The sequence below is a fragment of the Balaenoptera physalus genome (genome assembly GCF_965194825.1).
Source record: "Balaenoptera physalus genome assembly, chromosome: 18".
Classification (NCBI taxonomy): domain Eukaryota; kingdom Metazoa; phylum Chordata; class Mammalia; order Artiodactyla; family Balaenopteridae; genus Balaenoptera; species Balaenoptera physalus.
The window spans coordinates 61,041,205-61,068,006 of record NC_138899.1 but is presented as its reverse complement, the minus strand read 5'-3'; the positions used below and the strand labels follow the sequence as shown (position 1 = coordinate 61,068,006).

The window sequence follows — 26,802 nt, the reverse complement described above, 5'->3', positions numbered from 1 at the left end:
CCTACCTAGGGAGACAAAAGACCCGTATGCAGAAAACTATGACACTGATAAAAGAAATTAAAGATGATACCAACAGATGGAGAGATATACCATGTTCTTGGATTAGAAGAATCAATATTGTGAAAATGACTATACTACCCAAAGCAATCTACAGATTCAATGCAATCCCTATCAAATTACCAATGGCATTTTTTATAGAAATAGAACAAAAAATCTTCAAATTTGTATGGAGACACAAGACCCCGAATAGGCAAAGTAGTCTTGAGGGAAAAAAACGGAGCTGGAGGAATCAGACTCCCTGACTTCAGACTACACTACAAAGCTACAGTAATCAAGACAATATGGTACTGGCACAAAAACAGAAATATAGATCAATGGAACAGGATAGAAAGCCCAGAGATAAACCCACGCACCTATGGTCAGCTACTCTATGACAAAGGAGGCAAGGATATACAATGGAGAAAAGACAGTCTCTTCAATAAGTGGTGCTGGGAAAACTGGACAGCTACATGTAAAAGAATGGAATTAGAACACTCCCTAACACCATACACAAAAATAAACTCAAAATGGATTCGAGACCTAAATGTAAGACCATGCACTATAAAATTCTTAGAGGAAAACATAGGAAGAACACTCTTTGACATAAATTACAGCAAGATCTTTTTTGACCCACCTCCTAGAGAAATGGAAATAAAGACAAAAATAAACAAATGGGACCTAATGAAACGTCAAAGCTTTTGCATAGCAAAGGAAACCATAAACAAGACGAAAAGACAACCTTCAGAATGGGAGAAAATACTTGCAAATGAATCATCGGACAAAGGATTAATCTCCAAAATATATAAACAGCTCATGCAGCTCAATATTAAAAAAACAAACAACCCAATCCAAAAACGGGCAGAAGACCTAAATAGACATTTCTCCAAAGAAGACATACAGATGGCCAAGAAGCACATGAAAAGCTGCTCAACATCACTAATTATTAGAGAAATGCAAATCAAAACTACAATGAGGTATCACCTCACACCGGTTAGAATGGGCATCATCAGAAAACCTACAAACAACAAATGCTGGAGAGGGTGTGGAGAAAAGGGAACCCTCTTGCACTGTTGGTGGGAATGGAAATTGATACAGCCACTATGGAGAACAGCGTGGAGGTTCCTTAAAAAACTAAAAATGTCTTCAAACTTGCATCTCAGTCTATTAAGGCTGCCCATTTTTCTTTAGTTTCCATAACAATGTGATATACACTATTGTTTGGGACACTGGGAAGCATAGATTCTAGGAGTTAAGGAGAGCCTGATTAAACATGAAGCATTTGGGGGGTTGAATCTTAAGGAGTATGAGTGTAGGGCAGAAATAGAAACATAGCTCTGGTGCACAAAAGAGGTATGATCATCATACGAATAGTTAACTCTCCCTTGCTGGACCCTGTGCTACGATCTGGATGTCTAATGCTACATGCTAGATGGTATTAGTATTATGTTCATTTTGCAAAGAAGGGAAGTAAGGCTCAGAGAGAAGTATCTTGCTCCAAGCACATAGCTGGTAAGTGGCAAAGAGGATGGGAACCTGTAGATGTCTGTCTCTGAGCCCCAGCACTAAACACCCAGCTTAGCATTTCAGAAACTGAACTGAGGGGAAGGCTGCTGGGTGAGGAGGAGAGACTGGGTTTCTACACCAATCCTGTTTCAGCTTGTTCTCATTGTTAACTTCGAAAAGATTTGAGTCGGGAACCAAAAACCATAAGAGGAAGATGAGGATTTATGGAAGAAAATAAAATGGATAAGATGGTAACTGAAGTCAATGAATCAAATGTGTGACATAAATTTTTAGCTTGGAAAAAAGCAGTTAAAGTAATAAAGAATCGGACTTCCCTGGTGGTCCAGTGGTTAAGACTCCACGATTACACTGCAGGGGGCACAGGTTTGATCCCTGGTGGGGAAGTTCCATATGCCGTGTGGTATGGCCGAAAAAGAAAAAGTCACAGGGCTTTCCGAAATTATCTACCTTATTATCCTCTTTTTCTGATAGAGGAATCCAAAGTACCATTGCACAGATGATGGTCTCGCATTTTATTTAAAGACTTCCCCAGAACTACCAACCTTTAATGTCAATAAGTTCATCCTTACGTCTGATGGTGAATCACCTGCTGAAAAGAGTTTGAGAAAAACAAGATCATCACTCCAGTAGCTGGGAAGGTCCCATGACTCAAGTTATGCTGACACTATCATCAAGAGCTCTATGCACTGAGAGCCTGTTTTCTTCCTATCCTGTGGTCTTTTTAGGGGGATTCTAAAAGCACAGCCGATTCCTCTTGTTTGTTCTCTCTTGTAAATCATGAGTTGGGAAAGGGTCTGGTATTTTGCAACTGTAATGCAGCCACAAAATCAATGTGAAACGTAAGGCTTTGTGTGTGTGAGCATCTGGGTCCATCTGAGTAGTCGTTCACAATACATTGTGAATCTCTAATAAATACAAACCATAGCTAATATAAAAGACAGCTAAATTGTAGGTATTATTGAATAAATTATTTCAAATACCAATCATATCTTTTATGATTAGTGCTTCTTGTGTCCTGATTATGTAATCTTTGTTCACTTTCAAATCATGAAGGTATTCATTCTCCTATGTGTTTTTTTTTTTTTAGAGTTATCACTTTTTTTTTTTTAATTAATAGCTACTTTATTTATTTATTTATTTATTTATTTAGCTGTGTTGGGTCTTTGTTTCGTGTGAGGGCTTTCTCTAGTTGTGGCAAGCGGGGGCCACTCTTCATCGCGGTGCACGGGCCTCTCACTATCGTGGCCTCTCTTGTTGCGGAGCACAGGCTCCAGACGTGCAGGCTCAGTATTTGTGGCTCACAGGCCTTGTTGCTCCGCGGCATGTGGGATCTTCCCAGACCAGGGCTTGAACCCGTGTCCCCTGCATTAGCAGGCAGATTCTCAACCACTGTGCCACCAGGGAAGCCTCCTATGTGTTTTTTAAAAGAAGGCTTATTGTTTCCCTTTAAGGTCTGTGATCCATCTCAAGCTAATTTTTTGTGTATTGTGTGAGGTGGAGGTAAGCGTTCAGTTTTATTCCACATGCATTCAAATTGCCCAGGCACCATTTATATTTATCTGAAAGGACCATAGTTGCCCCACTGAACTGCAGTGGCACCTTTGTTGTCAATCAAGTGACTATAGATCTCCGAATCTGTGTTTGGCCTTTCTCTTTTTTTCCCTTGATCAATTAGTCAATGAAAGCCTTTAGCATTCACTAGTGAGTTATACTGTTTTTCTGAGGTTGGAAGGAAAAGAAGACCTAAGTTTAATAGAGTTTAATATAGTAACTAAATTATAAAGCCACAGAAAATTTTAAGAAAAGTTCCTGGGGGGTGAAAAGGTGTATTGAATACAATAATATCTGATGGACCAAAAAATTATAAGCATGTAAGTATTCTGGTCTTTCCTCACCATATGCACCCTGTAAAACAAATCCTGTATTTGCCTGTTTAGTTTCTCCCACTTTGTCACTTACACGAAGAGTCTTGCTTGTTTGGAAAGTGTCTACAAAGGTTTATATAATATAAAAGAGAGAAGCCAAAAGTTGTTTGGCTTGTGTGTTGAGAGAGAGTTTAGGTGACCTTTGGAGAGAGAGCGGGATGCTTGGGGGTAGATTCTGGGTGTAAATGAATTGCGGGTGGTGAAGGAAAGCAGTGAAGTGGGTGGATAGTTAATGAGTAGGATCACCTTTGATGATCCTCAAGAAATGCAAAGAAAGGGTTTTGGTTGCATTATAACTTTTGCTGGTTGTTGAAATGTGTTGAAGAAAATTTGAAGCCATTTAAATTTTATAAGAAAGAAAAAAACAGAGTCACAAACATATAAGCTGATTTAGGGAATCTGAGCTGCTTTTAGAATTATGCCCATTGGCACTTCAACGAAACCCACATGGGCAAGGTAGCCTTGTTTCATGGATATTCCAGACAAGTGCGATTAAATTCTATTGTTTTCTTTACAATAAAAGCAAATTAGTAAGTGTTTAAGCAAGTTTAGCACAATTTTTATGACGTTATGAATTCTATGATTACAAATCAGAAAATGTCGTTTATCAGACTGTAAACTTGATTTTTGTTACCACCATATTTAAAGGGATTGTAAACCTCTCTCGAACTTCAGAATAAGCTTTTTTCTGCTTCTTTTTTTCAGAAGTGTTATCTAATAGCCTACTATATTTGCCTTAGAGACAAAGGCCTCTGAGGATTCTGCTGCTGTCATGTGATCCGAGGAAGCAGTGACGGGAGCCTTCTCTCACCAGAATAGCGAGAGTAGGTGTATATGCGTGTCTGGGTTGACAGAGGTGAAGAGAGGTTAATTTGCACAATGGGATTCAATTCCCCTTGGTAAAAACTAGGGGAAAACTAGGTCGTGCACTTTTGGGGAAGAACATCTCATTCCATCCTAAGGAGTTAGGAGCACTCCAGAGCTGGAGAGGGGCACACAGCACCCTGACTTTCATTGAGGTCACTCCCTGCTCCCTGTCTTATTGAATTAATCTAATAGGATGATAGGATGGGGAAGGACTGATGTGTCATTTTGTCAAGGAGACACCCACGTCCTGTTCCTCGTGCTCTTTTCTGTCTTGGATGGGTGAGAGAGGTGACTGAAGTTGAAGGGTTGTTTTTTTTTTTTTTTTTTGGTAAGAAATAGCCATTTACTCTAGTACTTTTGGAGTAAGGACTCTGTATTCTGATAAAACTCCATTCAATTTTGCAATTGTTTGCTGAGCCCGCACTGTGTGATGCGCTCTGTGTCAAATGAAGGAAGCTACAGTGAGTTGAGTAACTCGACGCAAAAAGTGGCATTTGGAGAGAGAGAGAGGGGTGCTTGGGAGTAGATTCTGGGTGTAAATGAATTGGAGGGGAGGGGGAAAAGGAATGCAGTGAAGTGGGGGTGGAGAGTTATGAGTGGAATCACCTTTGATGATGCTCAAGAAATGCCAAGAAAGGGTTTCGGTTGCGTTGTGATTATTGTTGGTTGTTGCAATGTGTTTAAGCAAATTACCTTACTTCCTTAATCCTCCCAAAATCTCATCCTAGGGAGGTAATTCTACTGACAGAAGAGGGAACAGAAGCCCATCATCATCATATCCTCTTCCTCCTCATTATCCTCTTCATCATCACCATCATCATCATCACGTGATTGCTATAGTGTGATCGACATCTACCTTGTGCTGTTCTAAGCACTTTTCACGTGTTACTTTACTTAACTCTCACGACCTGTCTATCAAGTATATATATATATATATTTTTTTTTTTTTTTTTAAACATAAGTGTGAATGGGTTAAGGGGGATATGGTCTTTGCGAAGTATCGGTATTTCTTTTTTTTTTAATTAATTAGTTTATATTTATTTATTTATTTATTTATTTTTGGGTGTGTTGGGTCTTCGTTTCTGTGCGAGGGCTTTCTCTAGTTGCGGCAAGTGGGGGCCACTCTTCATCGCGGTGCGCGGGCCTTTCACTGTCATGGCCTCTCTTGTTGTGGAGCACAGGCTCCAGACGCGCAGGCTCAGCAGTTGTGGCTCACGGGCCTAGTTGCTCCGCGGCATGTGGGATCTTCCCAGACCAGGGCGTGAACCCGTGTCCCCTGCATTAGCAGGCAGATTCTCAACCACTGCGCCACCACGGAAGCCCCTCAAGTATATATTTTGATAATAATAGCTACCATAACAGGGAACTCTACCTAATGCACTGTGGTAACCTAAATGGGAGGGAAGTCCAAAAGGGAGGGGATATCTGTATGTGTATGTTTCATCTTGTTGTGCAGTGGAGGCCCCAACACAACATTGTAAAGCAACCACGCGCCAATAAAAATTAATAAAAAAAAATAAACAAGCTCCATGCACCACTCAGAGACGAAAAATACTCCAACTCTTATGGTCACTACTCACTCTTAAAAGATTAATTTGGCAAAACTGAATACCCACTACAGTAATGAATGTAATTCAGCGGGAGAGTGGCTTGAGAAAGCTAGCCATACTGGAAAGCATTACGTCTTAAATTAATGACAGATCTGAAGATTATTTTCAGATTTGGTCCGCATTTTTGAGAAGTAATGATTAGCCAGGGGGGGGAAAAATCCAGATTAGTATTAAGTGTTTGCATGTTATAAGGTAGAATAAGCTAAATCCAAGGCTGGGACTTAATATTCAGCCTCTCACCATCTGCTTTACTATCCAAAATGGACACACAAGGTCAGACTGTGCTGTAAAACTTGGAGAATTAATAGTGTTGGTACGTTAAGGCCTCAGTGACGTTGGATCCATCACAAATAAGAGCTAATCATAATAGCTAGCATTCATTTAGTGCTTACTATGCTGAGTCAATGGAAAAGCACTTTGCGTGCATTATTGCACGTATGCCACAAAACTATACAATAAAGGAGGTATTATTACTATTATTATTATTTTTCTCACTTTTAAGATGAATGAGGATATTTAAGAAAAGAGAGGTTGAGTAATTTGCCAATAAACACAGCTGGTACATGTGGATCCAGAATTTGATTCTGAACAATATAGCTACAGAGCCCACACCTTTAACCACTATTCATTGCTGTGGCGAGGACCAAAAATGCACACACCCACACATATACACCTGAAGCTCCTCCTACATTTGTGCAATGTGACAACTCATTTTCACAGGCGTTATCATAGCTAATCCTCCCCTAATAATAATAATGATAGTCAACATTTACAGAGCCTGACTTTGTTTCATCCTCTGCTGTAGCACTTCACATCTATTCATTCACTGAATTCTTAAAACAACTCTATGAAATACCTATTCTTATTAGCCTCATTTCGCATATGAGGAAACTGAGGCACAGAGACACTAAGTTTCTTGTCCAAGGTCACAGAGCTAAAAGTAGCAGAGCCAGAATTTGAACCCACGAAGTTATATGAACATGAAGATGCAAGTATTATTATGCTTATTTTACAATTGAGGAAAGAAATTCGATAAGACTGGATGTGATTTGTTTCAAAAAGGTGGTGTTAATCTATTGTTGCAAAACATTGAATAAACTAGTATGTTATTTTGTAAAAATAATAATAATAGCTACCATATATTGGATGCTTCCTTTGTGCTAGATAGACACTGTGCTGAAATACTTTACATTTATCATTTCATTTATAGTGTACAATGGTGTATATATATACTATATTGACCAAGCAAAGGCTCTAAGAGTCCTGTGTTTCTCTCTGTGATGTCAATTTAAAGGAACCTAATTTATTTATCTGCAACCTTCCTTCACATCCCTAAATTATCCAAACCACAGCACAGTGGTCATTTTTGAAGAATGTGATGTTCTTGGCTTGGTGTCATCCTCAAGAACTGGAGAAACCTATCCTGCTAAAGACAGCAGGAAAAAGGAATTTCAATGCCTATTTGGTAACTAAGCACACAGACGGCAAGATGAGACAGAGAGTTCTGAGCTAAAAGTGCAGAGAGTCTGAGCAATGGTCCAGAACAAACAAAGCACTCAGAATGAATGACCAAGGACATTGCCACAATGTTCTCTGCCCGGGCTATTAGGTCACCCCAGGAAAACACACAGCCATTTTGAGGATGGAAAAGAGCTTTGTGTGTGCCCTCCAGCTGCTCCCTCGCCTTCCTGCAGGCTCTGAAGAAAATCAGTGATGGATGCAGACAAGAAATTCTGTTTAGGCCTTTGCTACCGAAAGCGTGGTCCATGGTTCAGCAGCTCCGGCATCACCCACGAGCTTGTTGCAGCATCTGGGGCCCCACCTGAGAGCTACTGGATCCGAATCTGCATCTTATGAAGATTCAAGGTAATTCCTATGCACATTAAAGTTTGAGAACTTAAGAAATATTAGATCACCAAGGAAGGAAAATGCAAACATCAGTCCCACCATTCAGAACCCTTTAGGAGCTCCCACTGCCATCAGGATAAGGCTCCAACTCCTAATGGGGCTTTAGACTCAGTCTCCAGACACGTCTCCCTCCTCTTCCCTCTTATATTCTACCCGAACTCAACTTAGAGCAGCTGTGCGAACCAGCCAGGCTTTCTTTTTGCTCTATGTGCTGCGTATAATTCTGCAAACTGAAATAGGAGCGTTCTAAAGCCAAAGAAATATAGTACCAGTTAGGAGCAATGAACATACAAAAAAGCTCTCCTGGCCCGTAGGAGCCTGGCGAGTGTGAATGTGGCCAAATCAGGGCGTCAGCTCCACACACTGCTCAACGTGAGAAGCACATCTCTTCCCAGAAGGGTTCTTGAGTCAGCAACTTTCAACTGATGGCATTTTCCAAGGGACCTTTTTATTCACACTTGCTTTGACTCTCTGGCAGCAGCTCCAATACCAGAGAATGACAACAGGACTCTCGGGAGCTCTTCTTAGCTCACCAAACGTTGTCATGATTCATTGACATGCTCTCCTTGCCTTTCCTTCTTCAAATAGGCCTAGTGTTTAGTGCTGGACATGATATGGGTGTCAGCTGTGTGGACAAGAATGTCACAAGCTCTTTCACCAGCCAGCCTGAAGAGCTTCCACACACCTCGGAATAGAAATGAAGCTTCCTCTTGCAGGAGGGAAGTTAGAGACTAGGCATTGATTTTTTTTTTTTATTTTAACATCTTTATTGGAGTATAATTGCTTTACAATGGTGTGTTGGTTTCTGCTTTATAACAAAGTGAATCAGTTACACATATACATATGTTCCCATATCTCTTCCCTCTTGCATCTCCCTCCCTCCCACCCTCCGTATCCCACCCCTCTAGGTGGTCACAAAGCACCGAGCTGATCTCCCTGTGCTATGCGGCTGCTTCCCACTAGCTTTCTATTTTACGTTTGGTAGTGTATATATGTCCATGCCACTCTCTCACTTTGTCACAGCTTACCCTTCCCCCTCCCCATATCCTCAAGTCCATTCTCTAGTAGGTCTGTGTCTTTATTCCCGTCTTGCCCCTAGGTTCTTCATGACTTTTTTTTTTTTTCTTAGATTCCATATATATGTGTTAGCATATACGATGGAATATTACTCAGCCATAAAAAGAAATGAAATTGAGTTATTTGTAGTGAGGTGGATGGACCTAGAGTCTGTCATACAGAGTGAAGTAAGTCAGAAATAGACGTTGATTTTTAAATTGAATTCACATTTTCCCTGTAAGTGGAAAAGAGAGCTGGGTATTCTCATCCCAAATTCTCTGTTACTTCAAGTCCATATAATTTAACTACCAATTTCTTGATAATAGAGGCATTCACTCACAACTAGTTATAGAGAGATGGTTAAGCCTTAAATTTTTCAGACTATCAATAATACACCAGTTATGGCTCACGGTCTCTATATTTTGTCAAAAACTCATTGATTCAACAAAAATTTTTAAAGGCCTATATTATGTTCAGAGCACTTTGTTGATCAGAGAGAGGGAAAAAAATTGAGATATTTTCAGGGGAGTGCAGGAACCCATTTGGCACAGATACGAGACTGCAGCTCCAGGAACTGCATTTCATCAGTGCAATCAAAATCACTTAGTCTCTTGCGGTCTGTACTATCGCTATAGTAGTAACAATTCCCTATCATAGAGCTGTAGCAGTCTCCTATTGCTGATTCACAATATTAAGAATTTAGTGGCTTAAAACAATACAAACTTGTTATTGCACAGTTTTGGGGGTCAGAAGTCCAAAATGGGTCTCACAGGGTTAAAATCAAGGTGTCAGCTGGGCTACATTCCTTCTGGAGGCTCCAGGAAGAATCCATTTCCTGTCTCTCCCAGCTACTAGATCTTGCCTGCAATTCTTTGGCTCATGGCCTCCTTTCATCTTCAAAGCCAGCGATGGCTGGTGGAATCTTTGTCGCTTGTATCACTTTGACTCTCCTGCCTCCCTTTTTTACTTATAAGGACGCTTGTGATTACAATGGGCCCGTGGGGAATCATCCAAGTCAGTTGATCAGCAGCCTTATTTCTATCTGCAACCTAAATTCCCCCTCGCTATGCAACATAACATAACTACAGGTTCTGAGGATTAGGATGTGGACATCTTTGGGGGACCACTGTTCTCCCTATCACAGGATCTGATTTAATCTGATGAAACTCACTGGAGATTTATATATAAGCAAGAATGATAATTTATTACTATTTACTGTGAGAAATATAACTCTGGGGAAATAGAGTAGGTGGAAACGCCCATATTGGCTGGTCAGCATCTCATTTCCCTGTAGGCAAATTGACACAGAAAATCAATTTTTAAATAGAAGATAGCTTGGAGAGCATGAAATCAGAACATCAAATAAAGCTGAATGATTTTAATGGCTGCTGAAATGAATCAGTGAGACAGAAGCTGTTGGTTGGATCCATCTATGTTATAGAGACGTAACTTCCGTTCATCCATTGGTATTCATTGTACTGGCACGTTAAATTTTTTTAATCTTTTAAATTTCATGTGGCAAAATAATTTCTTAAGAAACTCAGTTGTTTTGTTCTTACTGCTTTGCAGAAAAATCTGAATGAATGAGACCACTTTTCTCTTACCTCCCTGGAAAGGGCCAACAGGGCTTTGAGTCTCCCAGGTCAGAGTTAAGAGATTTTTGTATTTGGTGTAATTGTGGTTTTCTCATACGATAAGCAAAAAGGCAGGAGTTGCCTGAGTGGGAAGTAGCTTCTTCAAGTAGGAGCTAAGGAAGAGAGATTCTTTTTATTTACTTTTTACTTTTATTTTTTTATTTTTGATGGGAAGGACAGAGAGGGCCTGTGAGAGAGGGTCAGACTCTCTGAAGGGACATTTGGATGCTGAGTAAATGCATCCCTAAGAGCTTGGCGAAGGATCCTTGCACCCATGTTTGGCACAGAGTGATGGAACTTCCCAAAGTAATAGACTTCAACAATGAGAATCATGCAGTGACCATGATGGAACAAAGACCAGAAATCTTTCCTCGAATGTTACGTAAGCATCTGGGCTCTTGAGAAAATCTAGGGAGGGAGCAAGGCTCTCTAATACACGACAGATTTTTCTTGCCACTTATTCAAGTAGAGATACCAAGTTAAACTTAATTTAATTTAGAAAAAAAATTTAGAAAAATAAGGTAACTTTGTTATGGTAACAGAATTTTGGAGAAAATTTCAATACCAGCCATACAGGATTTTATTTAGGTGTTTCAGCCTTTCCTTATCAAACCGTCCATGTGGAAAAGAAGGCTCCCACAGAAACTAATGAAATGTCAGGCATGAAACACTGAAGGGTCAGCTCTGGGAAGCAGGTGTGAAAAATATAAGACGTGGTTAATGGCTTGAGTTACAAAGGTAGGAAAATATGAAGAATTCTCCCAGAGCAATTGGTGGGCCATTGTGGATCTTAGAGTAATTGAGGCAGGGGTGAAAGAAGAGACTGAAAATTGGGTTGAGACCACAGTAAAGAACACTTTAAATGTTGACTATGACACTGAACTTTGGACACACTAACTGTCCCCAAACATGGGATAATCTTAGCTGAATGTCTTCCTCTTTTGTAGGATGGCATTCAAATCACCCCCCACAAGCCATATGAACAGTTGGAATTTTAATGAAACACCGAAAACATGAAGTACAGGACTAGGTCCTGGGGAGGAGGCATCGTGGGGGAAGGAATTCAGAAATAAGTAAGTTCCTCTGGGTCCACAATCTAGTGGGCAAGATGGAATACAAACAACTTAATATTTTTAATTCTAACGCAGATAACTGTTTACCATTGCACTCATGCGAGACCTCAGATTTTTGTGCATACCACATTTTTCATCACGAAAATAGACCAGAGAACCGGTGCAGCTTCCGGTTCTACTCATCCAGCTGAGAGCATCTTCAAAAAGGAAAAGCAGGAATTCTGTGTTGAAGAGAGAGAGAAGGAGGACTAGGGGACAATATTTACTCATTATCTGTCAGGCCAAGGGCACAGGCCCCTCATCCTGACATCTCCATGGAACAGGCTGACCCTGGGGATCGGGGTTTGCCTGAAGCTGTGGGACTGTCGTGCCTGGTATTCCTTGAAGCAAAGAATATTTTCGCCTGGGGCCACAATCCTTTTAACTGCCTCTGTCTCTTACAGGTAAAGAGGCTCTTTCAGGGCGTGGTATCTCTGAGTATGCCACTAACAAACCCCAGGCTACCTATCACAGCAGAAGCAAATAGTAAAAGGGCAGGACTCTTCTTCCTTCCAAATGGCAGAAGTGCAACAACCCAAGAACTGGTCTCTGACACCCCTAAAGGAAAGCAAAAGAGAGCAAGATTTATTAAAATTTAAGAAACTAATCCCCAGAGGTGGGGGGCCCCCTCTCTTAGCATAGTGCTTTCACTTGGGCTTTTACTCCAAAGAAGTATCACATCGTGATAGTAGATTTTCAATACGTACATATGTATTTATTATAATAAAATACATATATATATTTCATTATGGTAAATATACATAACACTATTTTAAACATTTTTTAAGAATATAATTCAGTGGCATTTAGTACATTTGCAGTAATGTGCAACCATCACCGCTATCCATATCCAGAACTTTCTCAGCATCCTAAACAGATACTCTGTACGCATGAAACAGCTCCCCATTTTCCCTCCTCCAGGACCTGGTACCCTCTCTTCTATTTTCTGCCTCCATGAATTTGCCGATTCTAGCTTCCTCATGTAAATGGAATCATACAGATTTGGGGTTTTGCGGGTTAAAAAAAAAGTGGGTATCTCTCAGACAGACAGACAGACAGGAAGAAAAGAAATGGAGACAAGCCAAATGCAGCTTCCCTTGGCTCTTCCACTCCCTGGCGCGTGTCCTGGCTTCCCTCCCACACAGGATGGTCCCTCCTTCCCTGCACATCTGCATGGTGACCATACCATTAGGCGCCTTCTTTTTTATTTTTTAAAATTTATTTATTTATTTATTTATTTTTGGCTGTGTTGGGTCTTCGTTTCTGTGCGAGGGCTTTCTCTAGTTGTGGCAAGCGGGGGCCAATCTTCATCGCGGTGCGCGGGCCTCTCACTGTCGTGGCCTCTCTTGTGGGGGAGCACAGGCTCCAGATGCGCAGGCCCAGTAGTTGTGGCTCACGGGCCTAGTTGCTCCGCGGCATGTGGGATCTTCCCAGACCAGGGCTCGAACCCGTGTCCCCTGCATTGGCAGGCAGATTCTCAACCACTGCGCCACCAGGGAAGCCCTAGGCGCCTTCTTGAAGCTCCTTCTGCCGTTCATCTCAGCTCAGTTCCTTCCTGTTCTGCACAGAAGCTGATTTCCCCTTTGCTGGCTCTGTCAGCTGAGCTCAAAAGCAGGGTCGCATCTCTGCTCCTGGCACAAATAACTTCTTGTGCAGCCTGGCTGGGTTTGGACGGGCAGCTGCCAGGCTTGTAGTCTCCTACAAGGCCGTCCCGGTCACAAAGGAGCTTTGTGTGTGACCAGTGGGTGCTGGGCGGGAGCCCCGCTGGCTGAAGCGCTAAGTTCTTCCTGGTACTTGCTCTCACTGCCCTTGAGACCTGGGGCCTGGAGGGCACTGTGACCTGGCAGATGACCTTCCCCATGAAAAAATAAAACTTGCCTCTGCTTCTCCCGCATGGTTCTTGGTTTGTAATTATCTGTGACTTTTTCAGGACTGACCAATCAATAAGGCAGTCTTGGAAAGCCTATCCCTCAGCATTTAGTGACTGGAAAATTCTACTTCCAGATCCCTGAGGGGTCAGGGCAGATTTCCAGTGAGTATTCCTAATTTGAAAAACCTGTCCTCGAATTTTCTTAATTCTAGAGATACTCCTCCAGAATGTGGGCTTCCTTTATCTGTGATTAGATGTGGAATGTGTACATTCAAATTCATAGGATGCCCCACACAACAGTCCATAGGCCAGGCTACTTACCTCTTTACCTGTTAGTAAAGCTGATTTCAAAGTGGCTTCAGAGGGAACTGACCAAACCTTACCGTCTTGGTCCAGAATCTCCTAGTCTCCCTACAAGAATGCTTTTCTTGCCTGAGACTCTCCAGTCTAGCACCTACTCAGTTTTTTTTGTTGTTGTTTTTTGTTTGTTTGTTTGTTTTTGACTAGTAGACTCTCTGATTTACTTTGCATGACATTTGCCCTTGTTTTAAGATTCTTTCAGCTTTCTCCTGATTCCTCCTTTAAATATTCCTTAAAAAGGCTCTGGCTTGGCCCCTTCTGTGTCATTTCACTCTTCCTCTGTGTCTTGCTAGTGGCACGGTGGCAATTGGACATAGGGTTTTGTGTTAGATACATCTGCTTTCAAAGCCTGACTGTGCTACTCCCTGGCTGTGTGACCTTGGGCAAGTAACTTAACCTCTCTAAGCCACAGATCTCTCCTCTGTGAAATGGGAATAAATGATTTTTTATTCTCGGGGATGTTGATACGACTGCTGAAAATAATCAGGAAAAGTACCTGGCACGTAGCAGAGACTCGGCAAACGTTAGCACACATCCCATGCCCTTTTCTTTCTTGATCTAGTTTAGTGTAAGCCCTTCCCAGTCGGCCTTCAGCAGACTTGAATTCCTGAGACAGAACCCCAAATGTCCAGAGCTCTTTCAGGTCTAAGCCAGTCTGGGCTCCACACCGGCTGCCCTCACGGAAGCGGGTGATTGACAGCTAGCGTTCACCCGGCCTGTGATCCTGGCTCTCACTTAGGTCTCCATCTGAAGAAGCAGCGTCTACGCGCCGCCGCCCCTTAACTAACTCCACGCCAGGCTGCGCCAAGGAGGTATGTTTCAGAGAGACCCCCGGCAAATAAAGCCAAAAGTACCTCTGACATGGTTCCACAACCTGGAAGTGACAAAGGACAAAGCCAAGGAACCAAAAGGATTGCGGTGCGGGTTTGGTTTTACCGAGCAGAAAGGCCAGGACTGGCTCTCACCTGCGTGTTGTTACCGGGGCAGGTAACTGGGAGATTCTTTCCCCTAGAGCCGTTAGTTAGGGCGCTGCTGGAGCGCGCTGAAGCTCCCTAGGGGCCGGGGGACGTCGTGCACTCAGCCGTACTGTCAGGGCTTAGGTTTCTATTTGTGAAAACTTTCTGTATTGGTTGGCTGCTTCTCGCCAGCCTCCACCGCGATCTGCGTGCTCTGCGCGGCACAGCTGTGATGGGTTTCCAAACCCTCGCTGCAAGCGGACAAGGACGATTAGGTTGGACGAACGCTGGCGGTGGCGTCCTCGGAGTGGGGTTCCGCGGGGAGCAGCCCGCTGAGGTCAGAAAGACGCGGCTCGCGCTCCGGGTAAGTTGCAGGTCCCCGCTGGGCCCATTGATTGCAGTGCAGACTTGAATCCAAATTACTAAGGAAGATCATCATTTCAGGCAATTGCACTGACGCTAAAGACCAATGCTTTGAGCGTTGGGGTTGGACATTTAAGTCCGCCAGGTGTGTGATTATCTCGTTGCGACCCCGGAAAGCGCGGTTCCATCTGGGCCCCCAGCGAGGGGCAGGGTGGGATTTCCGGAGGGAACCGAGGGAGAAGGGAGCACAGCTGCTCCGGCGGCCCCAGCCCGCATCACCCAGGGCCCGGTGTCGGGGGGAGCGCAGGGGGCCCGAGTGGCTTCCAGCTCGCCTCTTTGGCGTCTCCCCGCGGGCAGCAGGCCGGGGAGTGGCGCTTCGCTTCCCTGGGGAGCTTCTCGGATCGCTGCCGGAGCCCCGGATTTTTTGGTTGGCGCGGGCAGATGGGGGTGGCGGCGTCAGGGCGCCGCTTCCCCCCCCCCTCGCTCCCTCTCTCGGCCGCTGGGGGGCGCAGTGACCGCGCCACGCGGCTCGGAGCCGCGCCAGAGAGGAGACGCCGCGCGGCGCCCACATGGTTTTCCGCCGCTTGGTTGAGCCCGGCGGCGCCGGGGACGCGAGAGCTGCGGGAGGCGGGGGGAGAGGGGGAGGCAGCTGGAGGGGGGCGGGGAGGGACGCCAGATAGGCGAGCGCAGAGCGGAGACTCGGGGGACCCCAAGGTAGGTCAGGGCAGTGCCCAGTCCCGCCCGCTCCCGGGAGAAGGTAGGAGGGGGCATCTGGGTAAGGGTGGCGGATTTTTGTGGAGTTGCCGTGCAGGGGGTGAGGGTGGGGACCACCCTGTGCTCGGCTTGGGGCCGGAGGGGCGCAGGAGCCGGATCACCAGGCACTTTTGCGCAGGGCGACTCTCAGTAAGCGCGAATCCTGCGCCCTGCCTGGTCCCGGACGCTGGGCTCCGGACTCGGTGGCTTCTCCCGGTTCTACAAAAAGCGCCCACCCGGCAGGCGAAGGCCCGCGGAGGAGCACGCGCTTAACACGCCCAAACCTGGTGGCAAGCAACTTTTGTCTGCTTTAACTGAACTAGGTTAGAGCGCGAAAGCGCCGCGCAAGGTTTCGTCCGGGCGCCAGGTGTGACATCCACCTGCTGAGATTGCAGCGGGGAAAGCGGATGCTGCGTGTCACCCTCACCCCGCCTGCCCGTGGCCGCGCGGGAGGTTTGCTACCGACCTCCTGCGAAATTGATGCTGTCGGCTTGGAGAAGGTAGAACACCTTCAGAAGAGGGGTCCTTTAGCCTTAATGGGAACGAAGACTCAAAGGAAAGGGGATATTCGAGAGCTGCCCTGTGTTATGCCAGTGCAATTTGGAAGGATCTTTAAATTGAAGATGTGCAGGCAAAGTGCAAAGGACTGAGGGGTCGGCAGACTTGGGTTTCTTGGACCCTGTCCTGAGGCCGAATAGCAGTGAGGTCTCAGCAAGTCAGGAAACCTCGTTGAACTTCAGTTTGCTTGTGTGAGAAGCGTGGGGATGGTTCCTGCCCCACCTCACCGGGTGGTTTGGAAGAGAATTGGAGGCAGGGTGGTATTTTGAAAAGTATGAAGTGTGGTTTGTACAAATTAAGCATTGCTGCCGACGCCTTTTTCCTGGCCACCAACGGAACCTTGCTCATAGCCGAGTTAAGGCAGGAACTTCGCGGCAGTGCGGGCGTTTTCCTGGTTACCTGTCAGAGGGGCGAGATGTGTGTTTCTCAATCTCTTGTTGCAGTTCCTCTTCACGGCACAGCCATCGTGAAACTGCCCAGCACAGTGTGACATCAGGGGACAGGAACTTTGCCTTGTTCATCAGCTTCTTTAGGGCGGGTACAAAGCGGGGGAGGTGCTCGGAGAGTGCACGAAAGTTGAAAGTCTTTGTTGGAGCGGCTGGGGGGTTAGATTTGATTGGACATGTTCTTCGGGAGGTCAGGTTTAGCTCTGAAAGCATTGCTGGCTTTCTGAAGTTGGAGTTCTTGTTTTCTGACGCGGGGAAAATTCTGTCAGAGCCAAGGATAGACATCCAAGAATAAGCGTTTTAATTCGAATGCCTTTAGAGGAAGCTAAGTAAAGAGCTCCGGAAATGTTTCCCACACAAATCATAACACATAATAGCAAGGACAAGTTAGGATAGTTTCTCTTATTACTAAATTTAGATTCATATATCTAATACTGAAAGGAGAGATTCGCATGGTTGGTTGTGTCACTGTTAAAATTTAAGCAGTCCATTTGAGATAAGCGTGTCCAGCCTTCCAGAGGCTATAAACGTGAGCAATACTAGAGCCTGTATGTCATTTTGTATCTTTTCATGATACCAAACAAGACCTCTGATTGGCTTTTCCATTTTAACTGAAAGGAGTTGAAAGATGACTCATTTAAGAGATTGGGAAATAAAACTAGATTGTCTAATACAGAACTGTAAATCTTTATCAAATAACACAAAGGGTGATAATAAAGCTAACTTTTATAGACTATTGTGTGCCAGACTCCGATATGCATGTTACAATCCATTTAGTTCTCACAAAAGTCCGTAAAGAAACTGAAGCACAGAGACGTTGAGTGCCTTGCCCAAGGTCACACAGCTAGTAGTGAGGAATTTCTCTCAGATTGGCATAACAACTACATTTGATTGGTACTCTTGTGTTTGTTTCTTAACTTCTGGGCTGGGTTTTCTCCCACACATACAGGCAGTCAGGAGTGAGACTAAGGGCTCTGGAGCAGGGATCCAGGACCCTGAGCTTGCTGCCAAGTTGCTGTGTGGTCTTTACTTCCTTTTTCTGAGCCTCGGTTTTCTCATCCACAAAATAGTGATAATAATCCCAAATTGAGTGAACGCTTTATTTCTCACCTGAACATGGAGTGTGAACTGTGAAAGAAATACTTCTCAGCATGTAAAAGGAAGTTTCAGAGTCAAAGTGCTTTTGTCATCGGTTAACAGTAGGCTGGCAGGTGGCAAATGAGTAAAAGCTGGAGGAGACTACACACAATGTGATTTACCCAACAATTATGTTTGAAAATTGTTTTAAAGAATTCTTTAGTTCTGTTCTTGGATCCTTAGCATTACATTTATTAAAAGAGATAAATGCAAATTAGACCTCAAAGTTTTTCTGGCAAGTAACATTGAATAACACTCACAGCCAGCACATGCTTTTCTCTGGTTGAGTTCAGGTGATGAAAATTGGAGGGTGGAGGGGTTTTTTTGTTTGTTTGTTTTTTAATCCTTACATTCTACATCCTTTTATTCCAACAAGCTATAGTGGGTCAGAGAACAACCGAGTCCTGAAAATATATGTAAGTTACTTCCCTATCCTCTCTTTCTTTCTTTGGCAATTGTTCTTAGAAGACAGCTTTTGGGACAGCCAGTTTAAATCTGGTAGGTGAGGGAACTTGAACTTCTGTATATGCTTATATTAAGGCTATTTTAAACAATACGGTTCAGTTGTCAAATCATTTGAACTGCCCTGTGACCTATGTAAAATCTTTTTTTGGCGGGGGGGTGGTTCTCACTCTTAATTTAGACTGTGGTCTTGATGGAGATTTGGGCTGAGGGAGGGAACCGTGTCAGTGTTACTGATGTGGCCAGGCTTACAGCAGCCAGTCCGCGCTTGGTGAATTTTGATGATCTGGAGTGATGTTTGGATCTGTGTTATTTAAAGGTCTTCCCTTCACCCCTGTGCTGTTGTAGGTAAGAATGTGGACTTGGCGCGAGACTGCCTGGGCGGGAAACTGGCTCCACTGACTAACTGTGCCTCAGTTTCTCATCTGTAAACTAAAGACTGTGTTGTCATATCTATCTCATAGCTTGTTAGGAGGATCAGGTGTGTGTGTGTGTGTGTGTGTGCGTGTGTGTGTGTGTGTGTAGAAAGCCTAGAACAATGTCAGGCACATAGTAAATGCCATCTAAGTGTTAGTAATGAACCGATGATGATGAATGCTCTCAGAGGATGAGTGCTATGGAAAAAGAAACAGGACAGGTACTTCGCTGGTGGTCCAGTGGTTAAGACTCCACGCTTCCACTGCAGGGAGCACGGGTTCAATCCCTGGTCAGGGAACTAAGATCCCACATGCTGTGCAGTGTGGCAAAAAAAAAAAAAAAGCAGTAAGTGGGGATAGTGTATACTTGTAGGGATGCAGTTTTTAACAGGGTGATAGGGAAATTCTCAACCCAAAGGTAAATTTGAGTAAGACAGGGGGGTAGAAGGGTGTAGGGGTGTGGAGGAGTATAGTGGTGTAGGGTTGCAGAGGGGTATAGAGGTGTAGGGGTACAGAGGTAGATAAGGAGGTCAGAGAGGTAACTTAGGGACACACGGACAGATATTGCACATGTTGAAGGTCTTTTTTTAACTTGGGAATTTTCTTATGGAAAATTTCAACCATTAAGTAGAGAGAACGGTCCATGTGCCCTTCTCCCACCTTCAACAATGATCAACGTGGCCAATTGTGTTTCATCCATATCCCCCCACTGGCACCGTTTTATTTTAAAGCAAATTCAAGAAATTCTATCAATTATTTCTAAATCCTTCTGTATATATGTCTAAAAGGCACTTAACCAAACATGACCATGATACTTAATCTCTTTGACTTTGTTTTCCCATCTCTAAATTGGGACCAGCAGAACCTCCCCTGCAGTGCTTGTGTAAAGATAAGGGTGGACGCTTGGAGCCCTCAGTGTAGACAATCAGTGCCCCGTTATTCAGCCATCATGCCGATGGTATTGTCCTTACTCTCCCTTGGGTTTTTTTTTTTTTTCTTTCCTACATAGTTCAGTCATGGCATTTTCACTTCTACTTACTCTCTCCCTTCTCCATGCCTACTTTAGGCACATTTATTCCGTACTCCCTGTATCTACTCTCTTTTTCCCCTTTTAGCTTTCAGTGCTTTTGTTCTCAGCCTGACTTACAGCTTGTGCTCCTTTGATCCCTGTGGCCCACGAAATACCAGTGCTCTGTAGTCTTTCCAGACCTTTTTGAAGGGAGATGGGTACTTGGCCCATTTCATTTTTCCAACAGCATTATTGAGATTGAGATAGAATTGACATAACATAGAATTCACCCAATTAAAGTGTACAATCCAGTGGTTTTAGCGTCTTCACAGGTATGTGCCAGAATTCCCACAGCTGGTTTGAGAACATTTAGAACCTCAGAAAGATACCTTTTACCTGTTACCGCCTATCTTCCCATCCCCCAAAGCAACTGCTAATCTACTTTCTGTCCTATGGATTTGCCTATTCTGGACATTTCATTCATTCATAAATAAATAAATACATAAGAAATATTTTTGTCACTGGCTTCTTTTACTTAGTAGGGTGTTTTCAGGGTTCCTTCATGTTGTAGCATGCATTAGTACTTCCCTTCTTATTATGGCTGAATAATATTACGTTATATGGCTGTAGTGTACTTTGTTTATCCATGTTTCAATCGATGAACATTTGGGTTGTTTCCACGTTTTAGCTATTATGAATAATACTGCCATTAACATTCATGTAGGTAAAGAAACATCAAATCACTGTTTTGTAACAGGAACTAACATAGTTTTGTAGGTCAATTATACTTCAAAAACAAACAAATTTATAGAGAAAGAGATCAGACTTGTCGTCAGTGATGAGATTGGAGGGGGAGGGGAGGGGGATTGGATGAAGACAGTCAAAAGGTACAAACCTCCAGCTATAACACAAATAAGTGCTAGCGATGTAATGTTCAACATGATTAATATAATTAACACTTCTGTATGTTATATATGAAAATTGTTAAGAGAGTAAATTCTAAGAGTTCTCATCAGAAGAAAAAGAGTTTTTTTCTATTTCTTTAATTTTGTACCTATATGAGAGGATGGAAGTTCACTAAACATACTGTGAAAATTGCTTCACAGTGTATGTAAATCAAATCATTATGCTGTAAACCTTAAACTTATACAGGGCTGTATGTCAATTACATCTCAATTTTTAAAATTCATGTATAAGTTTTTGTGGTAACATATACTTTCATTTCTCTTGGGTATATAGCCAGGAGTGGAATTGCTTGTTCAAATGGTAACTGGATGTTGAACCATCTGAGGAACTGTCAGACTGTTTTCTATCAATAATATGGCTCCCCGTTTTATTTTGCCCAAATATGGGAATCTAGCTATCTTTGAAGTGCAGGTACCCACCCTTACTTTGGGTAAACTTTTGTATTAATATTTTCTAAGTCTTATTTAGTTATCTAATTATATTCATGTATAAGTCTTCTTTGTTATTGATGTTTTTTGTTGTTTCTTTTTTAAAAATTATATTTTGGCTGCGTTGGGTCTTCACTGCTATGCGCGGGCTTTCTCTAGTTGCGGCGAGAGGGGGCTACTCTTCGTTGCAGTGCGTGGGCTTCTCACTGCGGTGGCTTCTCTTGTTGCAGAGCACGGGCTCTAGGTGCGCAGGCTTCAGTAGTTGTGGCGCGTGGGCTTCAGTAGTTGTGGTGCATGGGCTTCAGTAGTTGTGGTGCACGGGCTCAGTAGTTGTGGCTTGTGGGCTCTAGAGCACAGGCTCAGTAGTTGTGGTGCATGGGCTTAGTTGCTCCATGGCACATGAGATCTTCCTGCACCAGGGCTTGTACGTGTGTCCCCTGCATTGGCAGGCGGATTCTTAACCACTGTGCCACCAGGGAAGTCCCTGTTATTGATTTTTGAGTTAAGCATTACTTGAGCAGTGATCCCCAAAGTGGAAGTTATGTACCTCTAGGGTACAAGATGATTCATTGGAAAACAAGAACAAAATGCTATGTTCTTGCATCTTTTCAATGATGCTTTATAATTATGCAATGCATTAGAATATCTGTGTATATGTAAGGTTTATAAGTAAATAGTCCTATATTGGAGATGTAAATGCAAAGATTTTTTTTTTTTACAAGTAGGAAGTCATATAAAATTCTGGGGACAACTGTTCTAAAGGCATGGGATCAAATATATGTAGCTGTGTGGTTATTAATCCCATGCTTTGTGACAATTCTAATGGGGAAATTCTTAAAATTACTTTGCTAAAGAAATTGAAAATATCCTGCTAATTTCAGCCCAAATGGAACATGTAAATACCAGTGGAAGGAACTTTGGATCAGGTGTTGGACTTTTATTTTTATTCTACTTCTGCTGATTACTAATGGTGAGACTTTGGGCAAGTCCCCTAAAGGTCTGCATTTCAGTTCCCAAATTGGCCTAATAACACCCGAAATATCATAAATTTTCATTGTGCAGAACGAGAGTGGTAAGTGTGACATATGCAGTGAACACAGAAAGTTAGTCATTTGTGCATCTTGTGCAACCCTGCAGTTTTCTTAGGCAAATACCTGGGTTTCCTTGACCTTTTTCCTGGCTGGGTCTTCCCCTTCCCACCCCACCCTGCTTTCTGTCCTTCCTCTGTGTTCTTCTGACAACAGACCTTCAAAATTAAGGGTCATTGCCAAAGGTTGAGTTGGACGGAGAGGAGTCGTGTGATGCCACCAGCCACCATTGCGGTATGGCACTGTTTCCTTCCTGGTGCTTTTCGTATGAGAACACAGCATTCAGCACATGTGCAGTGAAGGTGCAGCTGTCTCAAAACTGCAGTTTACTCTGATTCCTGGCCACTGTCATGGAAGCTATGAAGTTGCATTATTGGGCATCTTAAAGGTTTCTGTGTGATCTGTGATCTCTTGAGTCTGTAGACATCCTTGGGGGAACATTAGCCTTTGCTTAAAGTCAAAGCATGAAGGGAAGTAGATACAGAAAGATGGGAAGAGGTTCTGGGGTCTGTGTTAACCAAAGAGCTCACATGCTGTGGTTAAAGATCATTTCATTCTCTGCTTGCTTTTGTCTCTTACCTGGCATGCTCAGTAAGACACCATAAAACTGAGAGAAATGAATTTGACCTTTCACCCTCAACTCTTGTTTGTGATTTCTCTAACACCCTTTATTCTAAGGAAATGGTTGGCAGATATTTTAGGTCGTGATCTCCAGTTTCTTCTACAGGGTGACATCTGTTCTTGGCTTCCTTTCTTGGGCAATGGAAATAACTAATATAACCATGCTTAGGTACTGTTGGTTAGTTTGTTCATTCTTTTATTCATATACTCAATATATTTACTGAGTACCTATGATATGCCCCTGTTCTAGATACTAGGGACAGATCAGTGAAGAAAATTAAAAGTTTTTGAAATGCCCTCAAAGATTTTACATTCTAGTGGGTGTTAGTCACTGAGGTTAAATGAAATGAGGATTAGTGCTGAGGAGTAAGGAGAGAAAGATAGTTGCGAAGGGGGAGAGGAACTACAGGGGAGGGGCAGTTACCATTATTTATAGGGTGACCAGGGAGGCCTCACAGAGAAGGTAACATTTAAGATGAGTCTTTGATGCTCCCAGTTATGTATTCAGGTACTAGTGCTGAGGCAGAGAAAGTCCTAAATCCTAAACCTGACATGCTTGCTCCTAGCCCTGGAGTATCTTTAAGATTGTTAGGGGTATTAGGAGCTAAAGCCGTCTCGCTACCATTAAAATGCTGGTTGCTTATGGTCTGCAAGACTTTTGTCTTGCAGGTCTCTATAGAGGTTCACGGTGAGTCATCCGCCCCTCTTGCAAAGGTTGCATCTTTGCAGCGGACGCCGTACCTCAGCAGTGGCCCTAGTAATGCAGTCATTCTCAATGGGACCAATGACTCCAGTGCTCAGGCACCTTCCAGAATGACTTGGGGTGTTGCGGGTCGAGTCCTGGAGTCTTTCCTTTGTCTAGGGCCTTTGCTGCTGCACACGTGTTAACTAGTAATCTGGCCTGTGTTTACCTTCAGTAGGAAAATCTCAATAGAAATGACAGTCAGCTTTGCAACTGGCTTTCTCTTCCTTTAAAATGTGTTTGGAAATTGATTTTATCTTTGCACCTAAGCATCTCTGATTCAAGGGAGCTCATTTGTGACAGTGGGAAGGACTTTGAGAAGATGCCAGGCATTCCTTAGACCCATGTTACCTGCTGCCAGTCAGTGCCTGAAATTTATGATGTGTTTAGTCCCTGTCTCCCCTCCACCAGAATGTAAGCTACTGGAGGGCAGGAGACTTACTTTAGTCACCACTGTTACCCCAGTGCTACCAGAACAAAAACACTGCCAGTCATGTAGTAGACGCTCAATAAATATTGGTTTAATTGAATAACAGACTACAAGCAATGTGGCAATAAACAATCTCCTGAATTATCTGTTGCCCCAAAGATCAAGAAATGGAGATGATCTGTCATCACCAGGGTCTGGACTTTGTTTCCAATCATTGCTCTCTCCTCTGTGTCAGTCTGCATGTCAGAGAAACTCATGCTCCTTAATGAGTGTCCAACCTGGCTTGTCATCCTTTCTCTGCCACTACCCAGCTGTGACCTTAGATATGGCTTTGAATTTCTGTGGGCCTATTCCAGCTCTAAAATGTTCTTATTCTATAACCTGGCAAAGCCAGCAGCTGCTGGCTATTTGTGTGAAGCAAGAACACCCTTCTAGAAGGAAGTAGAACAAGCACCTGCTTCTGAAAATTACTTTTTATAAGGAAGTCTGGTTTTGCCCAGTGCAGTTGATTCCATATCTGGGAGGCTCATAAATCACGTCGTTCTCTTTGAATTATTAACTTTAAACTGTTTATAAAAACACAGGTATCACTACTGCTTACCATTTGTTTGAGGTTGTGTGTTTTTCATATGATTTCATATCTGTAATCATCTCTCACACACAAAACCAGATACGATGTGCAGAAAATTGAAAATAAAACATGACTGACATAGCTTCATTCTCTTGGAAATAGTGAGATTATCATGGGCTATGGACTCAGAACTAAAATTGGCACTAGTGAAAGAAAAGATCTAGTAAAAAAGAAAGTCAATCAAAAGCAACATGAATGAAGATGTTCATTGCTGTATACTTTATAATAGTGAAAAACTGAAAAGTTTCATCAATAGGAGTCTGGCTAGGAACTTATGATACATTTGTACCATAAAAAGTGGTAAAATAGTTAAGGTAAAGAATATACACCCTCAACGGGACTTCCCTGGTGGCGCAGTGGTTAAGAATCCGCCTGCCAATGCAGGGTTCGAGTCCTGATCAGGGAAGATCCCACATGCCACGGAGCAACTAAGCCCATGTGCCACAATTACTGAGCCTGAGCTCTAGAGCCCGTGAGCCACAACTACTGAGCCCCTGTGCTGCAACTACTGAAGCCTGCGTGCCTAGAGCTCATGCTCAGCAACAAGAGGAGCTACCTCCCACGCACCGCAACAAAGAGTAGCCTCCGCTTGCTGCAAATAGAGAAAGCCCTGACGCAGCAACGAAGACCCAACACAGCCATAAATAAATAAATAAGTAAGTAAATAAATAAATAAATATTTTAAAAAAAAAAGAATATATACCTCAAGACATGTTGCTGAGAGAAAAAGAAGGTATGTTTAGAGTATGTTTACTATGATCTCATGTGTATATAAAAAAGAAAATAAGACATATCTTCTGATCTGACATATGTATGTTAATTCACAGAAAAAGGTCTGGATGGAATAAAATGGTTGATGGTGTTATTTCTGGGAAAGAAGTAGGATTGGTGGGGGCTTGGTGCAGTGACACTGCTTCACTTTTTACTCCAGGCTTCTGTGTTTTTGGCATTTTATAAAACCATAGTCATGAGTGGGTTTTTTGGTAATTATAACACTTGAAATTACTGGAGAGGAAAAGATGTGTGACAAAGAGAAATTGGGGCACAAAGTGAGATTTGAGGTCGGGAGAAGGAAGATGAAACACTTCAGGTAGTGAGTGCTGGCCGTTATCACCAAATCCTGTGATATTTTGTGACTGGTGATTTGGAGCTTGTGCCCTGTTCTCAGGATGATATATATATATATATATAGATGTCCTACATCACTCCAGAAACTATGATCTACAATGGAGGACCCACAAATCAAGAAAACCCGGTTTCCACATTACCTTCTTTTGGCCTATTTGCAAGCACTGGGTGAGAAAAATTTTGTATCTTTAGGAAACATTGATTCATTTCCATCCCTGGATGAGTAAGTCTGCTACCATAATAGAGCAGTTGTATCGACCACAGAAGTCTTTCCTCTACCCGTGACTTTATTTCCACTTTGTTGGATTTATTCACTCAGTCTGTAACTTTCACTGAGCCCCCATCTGCCACTCTTGGACAAGGGCCCTGCTCTCCTGGAGCTTCTAGTCAGGGGGGTAGACAGAGATGACCGTATCAGGAAGTGAGAACTACTGTGATGAAAATTAAGCGAAGTGATGTGAGAAGGCGTAAGCAGGGAACTACGTTAAGAGAGGTAGTTAGGAAAGACTTCTTTGAGGAAGTCATTCATAAACCCAGGCACGCATAACACAGGAAGGAGCCAGATGTGTGATCATTTGAGGGAAGAGTGGTCCAAGCAGAGAGATTACGACGGGGCACAGAGAGGGGGCAAGAGCGTGTGGGACCCAAGAGTTTGCTGCGTGGTTGGGACTTCCGGAGGTTGGACAGGCGAGAGAGGTCTGCAGGAGAGGATCATGTCATGCCTGGAGGACAAGGTAAGGATTTTGGATTTTATTCCAAATTT

At 43.2% G+C, this 26,802-nt stretch overlaps 2 protein-coding genes across 9 annotated transcripts in view; both read left to right on the top strand.

Annotated features, from left to right (window-relative positions):
• LOC309647772 (uncharacterized protein) overlaps positions 1 to 5,283 on the top strand; it is a 50,866-nt gene extending 45,583 nt beyond the window's left edge. For 2 of the 4 annotated variants that reach the window (XM_082435454.1, XM_082435455.1), the window contains one exon: positions 4,194 to 5,283. In XM_082435454.1, coding sequence (XP_082291580.1) covers positions 4,194 to 4,206 — 13 coding nt within the window. In that variant the 3' untranslated portion in view covers positions 4,207 to 5,283. The remainder of the gene's footprint in view (positions 1 to 4,193) is intronic. The other 2 variants (XR_014256281.1, XM_082435453.1) reach the window with 2 other exon arrangements.
• Positions 5,284 to 5,685: 402 nt separating this feature from the next.
• Positions 5,686 to 26,802, top strand: part of RUBCNL (rubicon like autophagy enhancer) — a 47,440-nt gene continuing 26,323 nt past the window's right edge. For 3 of the 5 annotated variants that reach the window (XM_082435386.1, XM_082435382.1, XM_082435385.1), the window contains exon 1: positions 24,418 to 26,773. The gene's annotated coding sequence lies outside the window, so the exon portion shown is untranslated. Of the gene's footprint in view, positions 15,226 to 15,892; positions 15,939 to 24,417; positions 26,774 to 26,802 lie in introns of those variants that run through there. The other 2 variants (XM_082435383.1, XM_082435384.1) reach the window with 2 other exon arrangements.